We start from the raw sequence: 16,880 nt of genomic DNA on the forward strand, positions 1-16,880 counted from the left end.
CACAGGAGGCCGAAGCTGCTCAGATCATGCTAAAATTACCATATAGTAGCTGCATACAATAGCCATGCTGATTGGGACTATCATACAAGTGGGTAGATCTGGTGCATGCACACATTGGTGGTGACACTCAATTGTATAGCAAAAGTAGAGAAAAAAAGGATTTCAACGTACTATCAATGCATCTCTGCAGGTTTTCCATTTCCTTGGTTCCCCTTAATTGAGCATTGTTCCAGCACGAGGGCATGAAGCATAGGAGTTAATGGGCAATAATTATATGTGAGAGAGGCTTTCTCCCTGGAGTGGAATCCAGAACAAATGGAAGCTCCGATGTGCAACATTCTACTTCATTACATCTGCCGCGATTAAAGCCCGAACATCTGGCACCATATCCTGACAGATAGACAGGACTTCTGGACTGGAAGGGAAGTCGAGCGATATTTACAAAAATGTAACACAGGGTATTTACTGGATGAAAGAACAAGTGCTTTGGGCAGGCATGGTACATTCTCCCTATCACACAAGTGTTGAACTGATAGATGCATGTAAGCACAAGTAAATCGTTTTGACACTTTTGACAAAATGAACGGCACTAAATACCCTCGCTACACTTTCACATCACAACGGACTTTATTATTATTATTATAGGCAGCTTCTTTGCTACAGATAAATACATACTGTGGCTCTTCAAGTAAACACTGGAATGTACATCAAGGTTGGTTGTTAACATTTTTTTTTTACATTTTCAATCATCCTAACCCCTTCGAGGTGAAGCTAAAACAATAAGCATGACTGTCTGTATCTGCTGTTGCCATGACAACATCAAGTCCCACAGAGTGATGTGATCACACGATTATCTCCCATGATGCTCTGAGGCAATCTGGAGGGCCTCTGTGGCTGGTGCGAGCGTCGCAGGCGGCGGTCGGGGTAGAGGCTGTTGTCAAAGGGCTTGCGGTGGACACACAGGACATGGGTCTTCAGGTTGCCCTTCTGGGAGGCGCTGTAGGGGCAGTACCTGCACTGGAATGGCTTCCGACCTGGAAAAGACAGAGAATTCAGACTTATTACCAATACTTATTAATGTGAGCCAGTCATAAAATTGTTTAGCAGCTCTGTTGGAAAACAAAACTTCACAGTCACAGAAGCCCTTAGAGGCAAGTTAATAAAAACAAATTCTGGGGATTTATTTTCATAGTCTGATCAGAATCGTTTTGGGATCTGTGTTTATGACTAAATAACAGGTGGATTAATGTTTTAAAAGTTCTCTAAAAACAAGTGGGAGAAATAGTTAAACCAGAATACTTTTTTCTAAGTTTCTTTTTTTCTAAATTAATAATAATAATAATGGTAAACAAACAAACAAACAAACAAACAAACAAACAAAAGGGGCAAATAATAAAGTAAAACATTTAATAAATAGCAGTAGGAGTGGAAGCAGGGGGACTGTATTTGTTAATTAAATAACACAAATGTAACTGAATTCAAGTGTTTGTTGTTATACTTGTTTTGGTCTTATGAGACTGTGGTGCACCACTACCCCATTTCTAACTCACCTGGAAGAAAACAATGCTTTTATTCATAATTAGAATATGGTGTAGAGGTGCACTTAAGCTTGTTGTGGCTGAAAAGAGTATTACAACAACAACACTTTAGAGTTATGATCCTTACATTTGTTTTACCAAGTCAGACTTAGATCACATGATTTACACCTTTTTAAGGCTTCCGTGGGACAGGTTTCTGTTCATGGAACAGCTTTGTGAAAACAAGCAAGGTCGAATTTTAGTTCTGTGAAAATGGTATGGTTATAAATCTTGGCAAGTCATTTATTTTCTGTATTCGAGACCAGATGTTGCCAGGTGTGAAGTTAAACTTTGACTGAAATGCTAGGGTGGCAAATGAAAACACACAAAGACACTCAAGTTTCAATGGGGCTAAAACAAGTTTCCTTTTAGTTATAGAGTGCTAAACTCACTGTGGTTTTGTTGGAAAAAATAAATAGAAAATAGAAGTCTAAAACTGTGGCCTTATAATAACAATTTGTACTTTTAAACACTAGCACTTCATCAGTAGACAGGTTTTTATAAAAGGCCAGCAAGTTTCAAGTTATTGTAACATATTTCCCGACCATAACTCAAACACATCCCTACACACATACATGCACGCACACACACAGACAAATAAACACACACACAAGTGTTGAGTTGAGGAATGACAGACGTCTGCAACTGGGAGGCATGCCAAAACTTCCTGTCTGTCCCCCTCTTTAGCGCCCGCTACAGAACTCCAAATAATGTGAAGCTGAATGACAGAGCACAGAGTGTACCTTTTAAGATACAAACAACAAAGCAAACCGCTAATAGCTTCTAGAAGTTTAGCTGACCTCAATACAAATCAGTATGACACCCAAGCCTGAAGGTGTAGCTAAGATCAAAACAAAAACAGTGCTGGACGACTCATCTACCTGTCCACATAGACAGCCATGTGTCCTTGTTCACTGCTGTGCTATTTTTGAGATGTTACCTCATATAGTGACATTCTCTTTTCCTTTCTGTCTAACGCATTAATGTGTTTTTCTGTGATTCATGGTTACAGTAAACCATTATGTGCTGATGTCATTTGACATCACTTCCCAAAAACTGAGGGCTGTCTCAGCCTTTTTCACCCCACCCTCGCGTCTTCCTCTCTATCATGCTCCTCATCAGAGCCGAAACAGCTGTACGCAGCTGAACACTCACTTTCACATCTACATAAAAAAGGTGTTTTTTGGGGGGGAAAGTGGGAAAACTCACAGACGGTGTGAGCAATAAAAGGTAATGCTCCATCTGTTGGTGTATAATAACCTGATGGCCGTAAAGGACACACACACACACACACACACACACACACACACACATATCCACACACACCAGTCAGAGAGAGGATAATGCCTGACACATCTGAATATCATCAGGATGGCACAGAGGGTGTGTGTGTGTGTGTGTGTGTGTGTGTGTGTGTGTGTGTGTGTGTGTGTGTGTGTGTGTGTGTGTGGTGTGTGTGTGTGTGTGTGTGGTGTGTGTGTGTGTGTGTGAGCCGTCTGGTAGGAACAATGGTGAAAGAGAAGCTTTGTCACAATCCAGGTACAGAGCAGTTTAGTGTTAATCTCCAACCATCTCACTTCACCGTCTCCAAACCTCAATCAATGGAAGTGGAATAAACAGGATATAGGAATGAACAGTAAAAGACAAGCATCCCTGATTATGTGCCTCTCTTTAAAGATGAGCATGTAAGATGGGGAGATCTATTTACAAAAACGGAAATAATAAGTGTTTGATCAACTGAAACTGATTTGTGTTTACCGTGTTACACCTCCATGTCCTACAGTTGCAGAGAACATAACTTGTTTTTTACATTATATGAATTCCACCTAGTTCTCAGAGTCTCCACTGAGTGAGTGAGTGAGTGGAGGGGTAACCTATCCACTAGATGCCACCAAATCCTATGCACTGGACCTGTGTGTAACCAATTGTTTGGTCATTTTTGCCTTTATTTGACGGATGAAACAATAAACTGAAAAGAATGAGAGATAGAGATGGGTATGATATTCAACAAAGGATCGAAGGCTGGAAATGAAACTGGGATAATGTGGCTTGCGCTGAAACCATTGAGTTACCATGCAGTCCCTTCTGCATCTCTTAATCTGATTCAATTGCTCTTTTAAAAATAAACATGTAGGGAACTGAACAAATCCTACTTTCCCACATTCAACTGTTACATTGTAACTTGAATGAACAGATTTCCCTCAATCTTGTTCAAATCTTGTAAATGCACTCACAGGACATGAACAATCCTGTAGCCCATTACACTCTTATAACGTCAGTTAATAATAAGCCAAAAGGTCTTGCGTCGACATCAGTCGCTTGTTGCCCTGCTTGTCTCCCCCCTCCTCTCCTTCGCCTTTCTTTCTTTCTCTCCCTTCTCGTCTCCCTGGGTCTGCAGTTCTTTCTTCCCTCCCACCAGAGGAGAGGGGAGGTCCAGGAGAGGGCAACCTCCAAATAAGTTCCATTAATCACAGGCCAAAGTCTAATGTAACTAATATTTTACAATTAGAGGAGACAGCAGTGGGCTCAGAGCCATCCATCTCTTCACCACATGATCTTCCATTCATAGGCTGCTCGGGCCATAGCTTCAGAACAGCCACACACACAAACACACAAACACACACGCACACACGTACACAGATGCACAAATAGACCGAACAGGAAATGAGAGGGGTAGGATTGTGTGGTGTTGAGAGAAAGAGTGAAGGAAGAAAAACAGAATGAGTGATTACTGACTTTGACTCTTCACGATGCTGACATTGAACTGTATTAAATGACAGTTCTTGTTTAATAAAACTGGGGCCCTGTGTAATTCTGGGCCATCATTTGCATCTATTATGATAACATTATACTCACCAAAGCAATTGCTGAGATCTGGGAACACGGCAACATCACTATAACGAAGTCAGACAAGAAACACGGGCAGTCAGACAATCAGACAGATTGTAAACAAGCTAACAATACAGCCTGATTATCAGGGGAAAATCACAGGAAATGTGTGTGCCCATAACTAGTCTGTATGCTAGGTCAAATATCAACCAGGAAGGCAGTCTACAAACTGTGATGGATGTTTACAATGGATAGTTTGAGTAGTAGCTCTCTGTAAAACTATAAGGTGTTATTTTTACTTTTAGATTTGTGTACAAATTCTTAAAATATATAGTCTAGCTGTTACCATGTTCCCAGGCTTTATGGTAGCTATGCAAACCTTCTCCTGGCTAAGCTTCATATTTATTTGACAGATATGAGAGTGGTTTCTTCACACTACTCCTTAAAGTACAAGGTAGTACCCTTGCAATAAGTAGAGCTGTGACAGTATAGTGTAGTGCAGTACTAAACATCAAGTAGGCAGCAGTTTGCCACATTTGTTTTGACCCTTCTGTGTTCAACCCACATTTTAGAACTGTGGCTTCTTTTGTGTGAAAGAACGGTGTCAAAAGTTTTATTTTGGTATTTGAATTGTAAAACTATAGTCTGCCCTATAGGTAAGGTGCATCATTTGTTGTGTTTGTACATTTATATGTATTCCAGTATGTGTGTGTGTGTGTGTGTGTGTGTGTGTGTGTGTGTGTGTGTGTGTGTGTGTGTGTGTGTGTGTGTGTGTGTGTGTGTGTGTGTGTGTGTGTGTGTGTGTGTGTGTGTGTGTGTGTGTTGTGTGTGTGTGTGTGTGTGTGTGTCTGTGTCTGTGTCTGTGTCTGTGTGTGGTGGGAGTGTTGTGTGTCACAGGCTGAGATAATGACCATGATGACAGTGGCGGGGCCGACGGGGGCCAGAGGAGCTGAATGGTGACGGATGACACAGGGCTGAGCTCTGATGGCACACAGACAGTGAGTGATGACTGCACATCCTTCCCAGAGCTCCACCCTTCATTATCTCTATAGGGAGAAGCAAGGCACAAAGGCAGGCCGCGCTGCCCTCTCGTTGCCCTCAAACGACATCTGCTCATGGAGACAGCCGCACTACCGCTCCTCTTTCACCTCGCTGTCGCTCCATCTATCTCCATCTATGGTGATCTTTCTCGCTCCTTTTCTCTTGCGTTTTCTCTCGCTCTCTTGTCACCCTCTCCGCGGAGGGTACACAGAGGTCAGACAATGAGATAATGACTCACCCCTTTCAACCTTTCAAATCAGGGCCTTTCCTTTCTCTCTGCCCTCTGTTTCATTCTTAATCCTTTCTTTATCGATCTTCTCATATTCACTTGTTCTCATGAGCCTGAGAGGCCTGCTCTGATGTCGCAGAAGAAACAGCAGGTTTAGGTGAACTTGTTTAAAGTTAGATAACACTCTGAACCTCAAGGCATCTGTGGTGCCACACAAATAGTTGCCCTAATTATTCCTGAGAAAAATGAAAGCATGTTAAACACCTGGTACAGGAAGATGTTGAGGCTTTACCACAGCTTAACCGTTAGAGTGGTAAATGTGGCCATCTAGTGGTGAAGTCAAAGCAGTGCAGAGATGGGAGTTTTTGTTTAAAAACACAAGGGAGGGGTCAGTGAGACTAATGAGCATGCAGACAGGTTCAACCAGAGGTCACCATCTGGCCAATTACCACTGCTGGCACATTGGAGCCGACCTGAACTGTCATCACAAACACATCACTCCATGTCCAAACTGCCCGGCAATATGTCACCATGCCACTCGACGTGCCATACAGTATGGTGAGGATGGGGGCAACAGGAGACAGCCCCATGACAAAGCCACCTGGTCAGCACTGCAGACAGGACAGGCTGCCGGGCCACCTGCTTAGTTCAGTTTTGGAGGACGCTCGATGGACTCTCAATGTCACATACTCGTCTCAATGTCCAGTTTGACTGACAGGTGTTTATTGTGTCTACTGTGTCTTCTTCTTCTCAGGGAGGAAAACAAAATATGGAAGATAATTCTGCAGCAATCAAAAGGGAAGGGATGCTTTAAATAACTCCAAACCAAAAACTAAAAACATTGCTATCATTGCTGCGACACCAAAACAAGAAATATAAAACATAAGGTTCCCTCAAAGACGACGACTCAAAACATACAGCTTTTGATCTGATTTGTAATTAAAACTACTTTATACGCAATAAAAGGGTGGAAGAAACATAAACAGCACAATCTCCATGACATGAGTTGAAGGAGAGGGCTGCTTTTCGGCATATTATAATAACCATCTGTACAATCAAATAGAAAACTACATCTTGCTGTTAGAATCATAAAGAAAGGGAACAGATGTTAATCCCTAATGGAGTTGACAGGCACTTTCCTGTCTTTCACATGCACATATTGAGTTTCTGAATAAGAGGGGGATCAGAGGGAAGGTGTATCATGTTGCACTCATAATACATGCATATCAAAGACCCCAGCTGTTGGATTCCCTCTCTTGAGAGACAGCATTATTAAATCTGCACTCAGCAAGCATATCACACCAGCACAAGAGCTTAAGCCTCTCCATCAGTGGGCTTCCATTGGCTTGGGTGATTTGTAACCTATCACACAAGGAGATTATATCATCCTTTAAAGTGTGGGGGTAATCAGTGCCACACACCTGTGTCTTCTTTAGCCCCTATTTGAGATCAGAGATACGAACTGGGATGAAGGAAAAAACATAAGTGCTATAAAGGAAGGGTGTTGTTTGTAATTGGCAGGATTTATTCTCACACACTCACACTCGCTCTTCACACTTACTGTGACAGGTGAGGGTGGAGATTCTGCCAAACACTTTTTTTTGAGGTGGCAGCATCCTTGTGGCTCACAATGTCATGCATGCTAGGCAGCCACTTATATATACAATTAAGTTAAGCAATTGTATTATTGTTATATGGCCATCTGCAGTCACATTGACATGGGTTGGTACAAAGGATCTGAAAGGAGATAACAAGATGAAAGAAAAAATAATGGACCCGTCTTTGTCCACTAGATGGCAATAGATACTTTCAAATCCGAAGGCAACCCTGGCTTTACTTCAGTGACAGCTGCATTTAACATACATGATACATAAGCCGATGCTCACCTGATGCAACATCTGTCTCCATGCTCCCCACATCGTTCAGACTGACGTTGTGTGTGCTGCTCATGTTCCCCTGGGACCTGAGGTAGGAGAGCAGGCCGCCCTGGTGCTGGAGATGATCTGCCTGTCCTGGAGTCAGGTTCTCCAGAGAGGAGATGGGAGATTCAACCACTGCTCTGCCCCAAGGTCCCGCCTTCTCATGCTTCTTTTCTCCTGGAATCTGGAAATCAGCCTCTCCCATCTCTTCGGGCTCGAGGATATTATTTTTCAGGACCTTCCACTTGGCAGCATCATCATTTTCATCATCCCTCCCTTGCTCAGATTTCTCAAATTCACCTTCACCGTTGTGACCTGTGGAGCCAGCACTCAGCGCGTTCATCTCTCCCTTTATTCCCTGCACCAAAAGGTCACACTGATATGCGGGCTTCACTCCGAGTTCAGCTGCAGCATTAGAGTAACTTTGTAGCCTTCGGGCCAGGGAGGAGGAGAGTCCATTACTGAAAACGCTAGCCATCTGAAGCAGTTCAGCCGGAGACATCCCTGAATGAGACATGACAGAGTCTGGCCTGACAGACAGGTCTAAAGGCTCGTACTGGGACTTCCTGGTTGGAGCAGATAAAGAGGTGTCTACACCTGCGTCTTTGTCAGTGATGTCGGGCTGCTTGTTGATGAGCAGGGCGTTTTCACTGTGGTTCTCCAAGCCAAGGTACTGGGCCGGGCTCCAGCCTTCCCTGGAACGAGGTCTGAGCTTGGGGTTGGGGTTGGGGCTGGAGCTGCTGCTGCTGCTGCTGCTGCTGGTGGGCTGCAGTGGAGATGAAAGATCCCTGCTGTTTTGCCAGTGGGGGAAGTGGTAGCGATCCAGATGGAAGCTGAGGGAGGCTGTCTGTGCAGCAGTGAAGTCACTGGAGACCGGACACCTGTAGACTTTCTCACCTAACACAGACAAGAACAACAAAGACATAATACAATCCAAATCAAATTAGGAAACAATGTTTATATGAGGCATATACTGAGCGTTCTGTTCTGAGAAAAGTATGTACCAACAACCGATGTCTAAACATGAAAAATGTTGCAATCCCACACCAGGCTGAGTTGAATGATTTAAGGGCTGCCCTGCAGTAAATCAAGCTTGTAATCAGCTTTCAGCTCCAGTGATCCATCATTTTACAGTATGGACGCCACCACCATGTGCAATAAATACACCCAAAGATGTTAACACCAAACAAGATTCTTCCAGAAATAATAAACAGTCAAATTCAAAGCAACTAGAATAAGGCAGATGTCGCAGACAAGAACCTCATTCCATCAAAACCAGTAAGTGGGTTCCCCAGTCAAAATAACGTCCAACATGTGAGCTGTTCTGATTAACCGCACCACGTACTGTAGCTGAGTTTATTTTTGCTTCATACTTGAAAAATGGTGTGTCTGAGCCATAATTCAAAAAGTACAAAGTGTATTATTGTGAGGAATGATTGAGGGTAATTTTTCTCCTTTTAGCCTATGACAAATATCCATCTGGAGACAAGATTTGATCTTGCTCACCATAACTTTTAATTAAAGGTAATTTAAATCTTCTTCCCTCTGTTTACCTACAGTTTAATCATTAGCTATCACAGAAACTCCCTTCAGGGTTAAACACACTGCATGTGACCATTTTTGAGTTAGTGATTGTCTAAGACCTCAGCCTTGCACTGTCTTTAAACAGCCCAGCTGTTTCCCTGCCATTCCAATTACAGTAAAAGTCATCCGACGCCATTAAGCCACAAATATTGGCAGTTTATTGCCCAACACTCTCCTGGCATTTGAAGGTCAGGTCATACATTATACTGTGTCTTTTAGGGATGCGTCTGGGATAGGGAGATAAACCCACCACCATTAATTTAATTCTATGCATATTGATGCCTTATTGTTCTTCTTTAATGGACTAATATCTGAGTTACAACAGTGATTCATCCCCGCCAGAGAAATATCAATTTCATATACCTCAGGATCTGACCCTGAGGCAATGCTCTGAGGTAAATATAAATCTAATGATCTGTAGTTGTTACTTCACTTTGTTTCCAACTTTAATAGAAAACCCCGCTTTTGTGAGGTGAACAGTAGTAAAAGAAGATTTTTTTTTACTATTTCAAATGCACAAACCCATAAAATATCAGCCACATATTAACTAAATAGAGCTGAACCTAATGAAATTGAAAAATCACTGCTGAAATGGCAAATCCGTGCCCCTGACAGAATGCAGTCACCCCTGTTTGTACTGTATGTCAGAGTGTGTGTGTGTGTGTGTGTGTGTGTGTGTGTGTGTGTGTGTGTGTGTGTGTGTGTGTGTGTGCATGTGCGTGCGTGCGCGTGCATGTTTTATTTAATGTCTGCATACATTGAATGTGCGTGGCGACGTGCGTGGGCGTGCAAGAGCGGGAAAGAGACTTCAACAGTGCCACACCCTCGTCTCCAGTAAGAGACAAAAAAATCCAAACAGCTTAATGGAACTCTTTCAGACGCACGTCATATATCTAAATTATTCTGCGGTTTAAATTACGATGACATTACCGGCCAGCTCCAAATGCAGAAAACACATATCTGACCTCATCTTTCAGCGTGGACCCATTTGCCAGCCTACATGAGAGCTGTAAAACAATACAAAGAATGAAGACTCTGCCCTTTTTTTCCCTCTTCATTTGGATGGGTGCCATCTTTGTGATTGCCTGGTTCATGCTAACTTAATCAGTTTAAGATTTACTTACACTGCCGAGGCTCACATTATGTGAGGGGAGTCATTTTAGAGCTTAGATTTATCAACCAAAACTCCAATTACTGCATCATTACAAACCCCAGCCTCTCTCACCTAACACATAGCATTTAATGAAGTGATGCGTATGAGTTATCCGCCCTTACTGGATGTACAAGGCAGAGGAAAAAGGTAAATAAATAAATAAATGCTTCAAGTGAGCCGTGTCTTTGGAAAAAGCATGCAGCTGGGCTTGGCCGAGTGATTCATTTCATATGGAAATAGGCTTTAAGATTTACAACCATACATCACCGTCAATGCAATCACGGGCTCACATACTATATGCTTACTTAGGCATTTGGCAGGTATATTGTAGTTATCAAACTCTACACAGTGAGGTTTTGGCTCTTTCTATATGCAATCAGGCACCTGAAAATGCAAAGCACAGATACATGGTGGCTGGTTTGGTTTAAGATGAAACAGAGTGAGAGCGAGAGAGTCACACACAAGACTGGTGAGAAAAACAGGGGCACCAGATGTTCTTTGATGTTTATAATAGCATATATTATTAATATTAATTAGACCACATAGTCAATGACGCATTTGGGACGTTTCCAAGTCAATTAAGCCAAATGGCATTCAGGAGACGGTGGAACAATATTTCAAGGCAGGTGTTCAGAACTCCCTGGGTAAATCTTTTTATCTGCATGCTAGGAAAACAAGCATTTTGAGCTTAATTTGAGCCTCATATCTGCAATAATAATTAAAAAGAGGATTAAAAGACAGAAGTGAGAGTGAGACAGGAAAGCCAACAGGTAATCAGTTTAGACAACCCAGTCAGAAAGAGTGTGATCTTTGAATGAGAGCAGAATTTGTTAGATTAGGAAATCTTTGGTTATAAAATGCTTTTACTGTCAGCAGTTGCAAATAATAGAAGGATGTAACCAGAACATCCACATTAAAAAGTGATACTCTGTACAGCAGCTTGCTTTATCTATGTTTCTGGGTGAACTGCTGCTCATATTACCAATCAACCTTTTACAGACGCTTATCATTCCAGGCTCTCGTAGCTGTAACGCTTACAGTAAAATAAGTGTAAAAGCATGGAATAAGAGACAAAACACATGTGGGGACAACATCATTACATGGTGTCTGCTCACTGACCTTGAGGTTAAGAGTATTGAATGGGACTAATTAATAACTGTCAGAGCATTTTATGTTTGTTAGGCATGTTTTTCATTCTGAGCAGGGATCTAACCGGCTCAATGTAGGTCAGAGGCCTCAAGCATGCACCCTTCATTAGTTTATCATTTTAAGAAGACGTCGTTAGTCTTAATCTCAGATTATAATTAAAGTCAAAGTGCATCTTCATATCTGTCCTGATGAGATATTGAGAGAAGTAATTTGCAACACACGCCTTCTATTGAAATCAAAGTGCGATTTCTAATTTAAGATGCCGGGTATTTGTAGTTCAAAATCTAAATCCAGCACTGTGTCTGGATGTATCGAGCAAAGAAGCCGTCTCTCACTCTGACAGCCACGACTGTACTATATTTGCTATCCATATTGAGAACATCAATAACTTCATGACCACCATAGGCTGACTATGAATAATGCAGCCAGTAATTCTGGACTAATCAATGTTCCTCAAGCTGAACATCTGGCAGTGGTAATTCTTCCTCAGCATCTCCGCTCTCCTGAATTAGAAAACACTCGCTCTCTCTTCCTCCACGTCCAACAATCGAGACAGACAGACTTGATCAGTTACAACCCCCCCCCCCACCTCCGAAAAAACTTATCCCTGTTATTAAACCCTCATCAAGTGGTGCGTGTTCTCCATATGTGTAGGATTTACCTATCTGTCCCGCAGCAGACCTGTGTGTTGAGCCAGGGCCAGCAGCGTGTGATTGTGTTAATTAATCTGTCATTGTGAGCGCAGGGAGCAGCTGCAGAGGTCTCTGGGATATATTGTCAGAGCTAAACAATGCGATGCTAAGCCCCCAGAGTGAGTCTACCATTACACAAGACTAAGAACAGAGAGGAGAGGAGGAGGAGAAGGGGGAGAGAGAGCCTGCCGGATCCATCATTGACTAAAGCAATGACGCCTGACCTTTACAATGAATTAGTTTCCATGCTTAATATTGACTGAAATTAGAGTCTGATACTGAATGTGCCATCCCAGAACTGTGTGCACTCAAATCCTCAGCTAGCCAGCTATCATAAATGTTTCTGGAAGTGACACCGTATGGTCTCGGAGATAGGGGGAGAAGAGGGAAAGTAAAAACAATAGAGCTTGAATATGTTTTTAAAGAGCAACCAGAGAGGGATTTGGCCGTAAACAGCGAGAATTTACATGTAAATATGCAGATAGCTGTATGTGTGTACAATATGGAAACAAAGCATCTAATGAGATTAGACCTGATCCATTTATCTCTGCTATACGGCCATCATTTAAGAGGATGCTGGATCAAATCCCACAAGAGCGCATCAGACTTGGATGTACATAACAAATGAATTATTATTATTATTATTATTATAACAGCAGTATTCCAGTGGAAAATAACCATATTGGTAAGCGATGAAAAACAGAACAAAAGTTTTGGCTTGTTTTTCTTCTCTTAACAACGCTGTTAAAGCAGTAATTTAGGCCCATGATAACATGTTAGCAGGACGCCATGACAAGAAAGGCATTTACCCAGAGAGCCAAATCATCCAAATCACCAGGTGGAACAGAAGACTATCAATAAAAATACCAGGTGGTAGATCAAATCATAAAAATCACTGGGTGGTATATATCAAATCATTAAAAACACCAGATGGCATGCATTAACATCTTGTGCCCCCGTAGGCAAGGGGTGGGGATGTGACGGATATAAAATAGAGGGTACTAATTATCCCTACAATTCAACATGATGCCATTATCTTTTAAAGGAAGACAAAGTCCTTGTGGCTGACAGTAATATCTGTGGTGGTGTTGCTGACCCTGAGCTTCATGTCCCCCTACACTTAGTGGGAAGAAAGATGAGGCCATAGCTGTCACTTAGCCACTTTATATATATTTTTAAAGAAAACATAGAAAGAGAATGTATAAGAGGAAGAAATCTTTTGTTGGAAGCTGATTTAGTTCACTGTAATACGGTATGTCATATTATAAATTCTCAGAATAGAAACATGTAGTCCTGCAAAAAACTGGCAAAATAATAAAGGGGCAATCATGTCATTCAGTTTGATGCTTCTATAAAGTTTAGGGGGTGTGCAAGAGACAGACTAAGCCATATAAACAATGTTAACTACAACGCTTTGGTTGGAATACAAATGGGGATATTTCTCTACCTGCATTTTCTGTCTGTCAATTAAGGGCAAAAAGCAAAAGAAGTATGTGAAACAAAAGGACTGTACATCATGTCACCCATTAGTTTGTGGACTACAGTTTTGAAATTTTTCATTTTGACCATTGGTTTTTAGCAGTTGCCATTTTGTTTTTCTGCAACCAGAAATTAAATGAAGCTAAGTACAACCAAAAGCTGTAAAATACATTTTAAGGAGACCAAAATGTTATAATTCACTTTCACCAACTGAAAAGTTATTGAAACTCATTTTGAAAGTTTAAAGTTGTAAGAAATAATGAGAGCAAAGCTCAATCACAAGGTATCCAAAACCTAAAGCATACCCTGTATTATCGTTTATTTTACTCTAAATGGGACCATTATTTACTGAATGAACATTATGATGTATTGCAGAAACAAATGAGACCATAAACTCATAAGGAAAATGTGATGTAATAAATCATTAAAAATTAGACCTTATACAATAGCTTTCAGAAGAAAAATAAAATGTTCTTTGACTGAATTACCTGTAGCTGGAGAAGAAGATTGTGGCCGTTGGTCGAGGCCGCTGCCAGAGTGGGAGCTCCCGGTCTCGGTGAGGATCTCTGTCGGCCCATGACGACTCACGCTGCCTGGACTACCGGGCCTGCTGGTGGCCTTGGTGTCCGGGTCGCTCTGACCCACCTTTCCATCGTCAACGGGAAAACATCTCTCCGTCAGGTAGGAGGAACTCTGCTGCTGTTCTTTAGGACAGAACATTTGCTGTTCAACATTCAGCCCTGGGGTCATGATCTGCCAGCCTGGGTAGCTGCTGAGAGTCTCTCTGTTAGACATGACCTTCTGCAGATATTCCATGCTGGTGGAGCTCAGTGGAGGGGGGAGATGATTTAAACCCAGTAAAGAGGAGCTCTCCGCATCCGTCATAGGGCCTTGAGCTGAGGAAATCATCCTCCCTAGCATCTCCCTAACCTTCATGTCAACGCCTGCTGAGGCCAGTACCTGGCTGTAGTCTTGATGCTCGGCTCTCTCAGCCGTGAGGAACCTGTTGTGAATGTGGGTGATGTACTGCGAGTAAAGGTTGTTCTGGTGGTCTTGCGTTAGGCTATTCATGCTAACAGAGGTGTCATGCTCAGCAGGGAGATTACGCTTAGCAGCCAGCTTGTTGAGGTGGACCTTCATGTGGTTCTTCAGAAACCAGGGTTCTTTGAATCGACGACCGCAGATTTGACAGGAGTGCTCAAAAGAGTTCTTATGTTTCCTCATGTGACCCTTCAGGAACCAGGCCTGGCTGAAGGTCTGTCCACACACCTCACAGGGGAATTCCCCCGTGGGCTTTTTCTTCTCACCAGCCCCCATCACAGGCTTCTGCCCTGAGCCTGATTCAGCAGTAATGTGTGTTGTCTCAACATGGCCGATAAGTTCCTCCTCCTGTGAGGCAGCAAACTCGCATAAGGTGCATTTATAGGGCTTATGGAGGATCCTGATGTGGCGTTCAAGCTCCTGCTGCTTTCTGAACTTTCCTTTGCAGAATGAGCAGCGGAAGCCGGCGGGTTGGGGCTGGATGGGATCATCAGGGATGGCAGCCACCTTAGGGGATGTGGATGTGTGTGGTAGGCTCTCTGCTGCAGCAGAGTTGATGAAGAACAGGGGTTGTGTTGGCACAGTGTGTAACAGTGTGTTTTGAGGTTGGTTTGTATTGGATATTTGCTGTTGGCTGATTTGACCAGCTCGTGTCTGCCTGTCCCTTAGTATCGCCCTTTCCTCAAGCTCGTGAAGCAGTCTATTCTCCTCCCTAATTCGCCCACGGCCTTTACCCATAATGCCTTGCTTGTGGGTGCGGAGATGTATCTTCAGATTGCCCTTCTGTGCAGCCCTGTGGTCGCAGTATGGGCACTTGAAGGGCTTCTCACCAGTGTGTGTGCGCATGTGAAGGGAAAGGATGCTGTTGAAGCGGAAGCGTTTTCCACACAGCGGGCAGGGGTACTTCCTGTTCTTGTGGCTGTCATCCTCGGAGGAATTCACCTGGGAAACTATGCTTTGATTGGTAACTCTCAAGAACTGGGAAAGCTCTGCTCTGCCGTTCATGCTGCTGAGAATCCTTGCATCCATGATTTGATTGGCCAGAAGCGCCATCTGGCTCCTAATTGGGTGGGTGGACGGGGTAATGAAGCTGTCCTTTCAGGGACTGGCTGATGTTACAGTATGGTGGTCAGGGGTGTCTGTGTGGGACGGTCGGAAGGTTAGCAGTGAACTGTGCGTTGATTGTTTGCACTCATTCAGTTGAAACAGGATGTGGATTCATGCTGTTCAGATGAATCATCTGTTTGTTGTAGCTCAGGCCTAAAGAGAAAACAAAAGGAACATTAAGTGCATTCTAATTCTGTCAAAACAAATTAATTATTCAAATACATCAATTTCCAGCCAAAGAGCAGGTGAGTATAATGTCAGCGGGGCTCTGGGCTGTCAATTAACAGTGTAAATCTGTACTTTTGCAGCTGCTGTATAATACCAGAGATGCACCACAAATAGGTCAGGAAATGGAGCAAAGTATGTTCTCACTCTCTTCATCCTGTGTTAATGTATACCTGTGGTTTTAGAATATTGTTGGAGACCGTAAAAACTGCTGATTAAGTCTCACCACAAAGACTTCCTCAACAAATATCTCGTCTTTACTAAAGGGTAAGGAGAACATCTTTGTCTTGATCTCATTTTTAACCGACACACAAGGCAACACAAACATCAAATACTTTCTGCTTCTACTTGCCCTTCCTTTGCATTTCACAAATCTGCGCTTTAAAAAAAGAAAAGATTAAAGTAACAGAGTTAAGCTTTTTCAGCAGGTCTATTGCATAATTTGAATAAAAAACCTTTACCAGGATAATTATGTCACAGGAGTACTAAGGGAAATAAACAACTTGATGATGCAAAAATGCAAAGTTAAAGAAGGAATATCAAAATGGAAAGCTAAAATATGCTTCACTTCTTCCCATGCCCAGCTTTCCCCTTCTTTGCAGCAACAAAACAAAGCTTCAAATTCACATCAAGCTACAATGGTAGAGGTCACATAAGCGAGCCCTGCACAGCTCTAGTGCAGCACCAAAGGGCACAGAACAAAGCCGGCACTGTCCACACTGAATTAACACAGGCTTACATCATCCTGGACTGCAACCTCAGTCAGTCATGAAAATGATGTACACAAAACCACGCAGATAAAAAGCTGGCAGGCTGGCAGCAGGAGTTGGTGTGTCTCCTCTGAGCTGCAGATCA

At 42.7% G+C, this 16,880-nt stretch overlaps 1 protein-coding gene across 1 annotated transcript; it reads right to left on the reverse strand.

The window, feature by feature from the left end:
* Positions 1–617: 617 nt before the first annotated feature.
* LOC117550798 (zinc finger protein 536-like) lies at positions 618–16,181 on the reverse strand. The gene is made up of 4 exons (XM_034223333.1): positions 16,173–16,181; positions 14,141–15,788; positions 7,563–8,492; positions 618–1,034 (listed from the first exon to the last, which is right to left on the reverse strand). Exons 1-4 carry the CDS (start codon positions 16,179–16,181, stop codon positions 820–822), a joined length of 2,802 nt encoding a protein of 933 aa, XP_034079224.1. The 3' UTR covers positions 618–819.
* Between the last annotated feature and the right edge of the window lie 699 nt (positions 16,182–16,880).

Source organism: Gymnodraco acuticeps, unplaced genomic scaffold (genome assembly GCF_902827175.1).
Source record: "Gymnodraco acuticeps unplaced genomic scaffold, fGymAcu1.1, whole genome shotgun sequence".
In the NCBI taxonomy this organism is placed as follows: Eukaryota; Metazoa; Chordata; class Actinopteri; order Perciformes; family Bathydraconidae; genus Gymnodraco; species Gymnodraco acuticeps.

Coding starts and splice junctions, on each gene's coding strand:
- LOC117550798 (XM_034223333.1), bottom strand. Junction 8,493..14,140: donor ATCTTCTTCTCCAGCTACAG/GTAATTCAGTCA, acceptor TGTCTGTGTTAG/GTGAGAAAGTCTACAGGTGT. Junction 1,035..7,562: donor GGAGACAGATGTTGCATCAG/GTGAGCATCGGC, acceptor TGTCTTTTCCAG/GTCGGAAGCCATTCCAGTGC.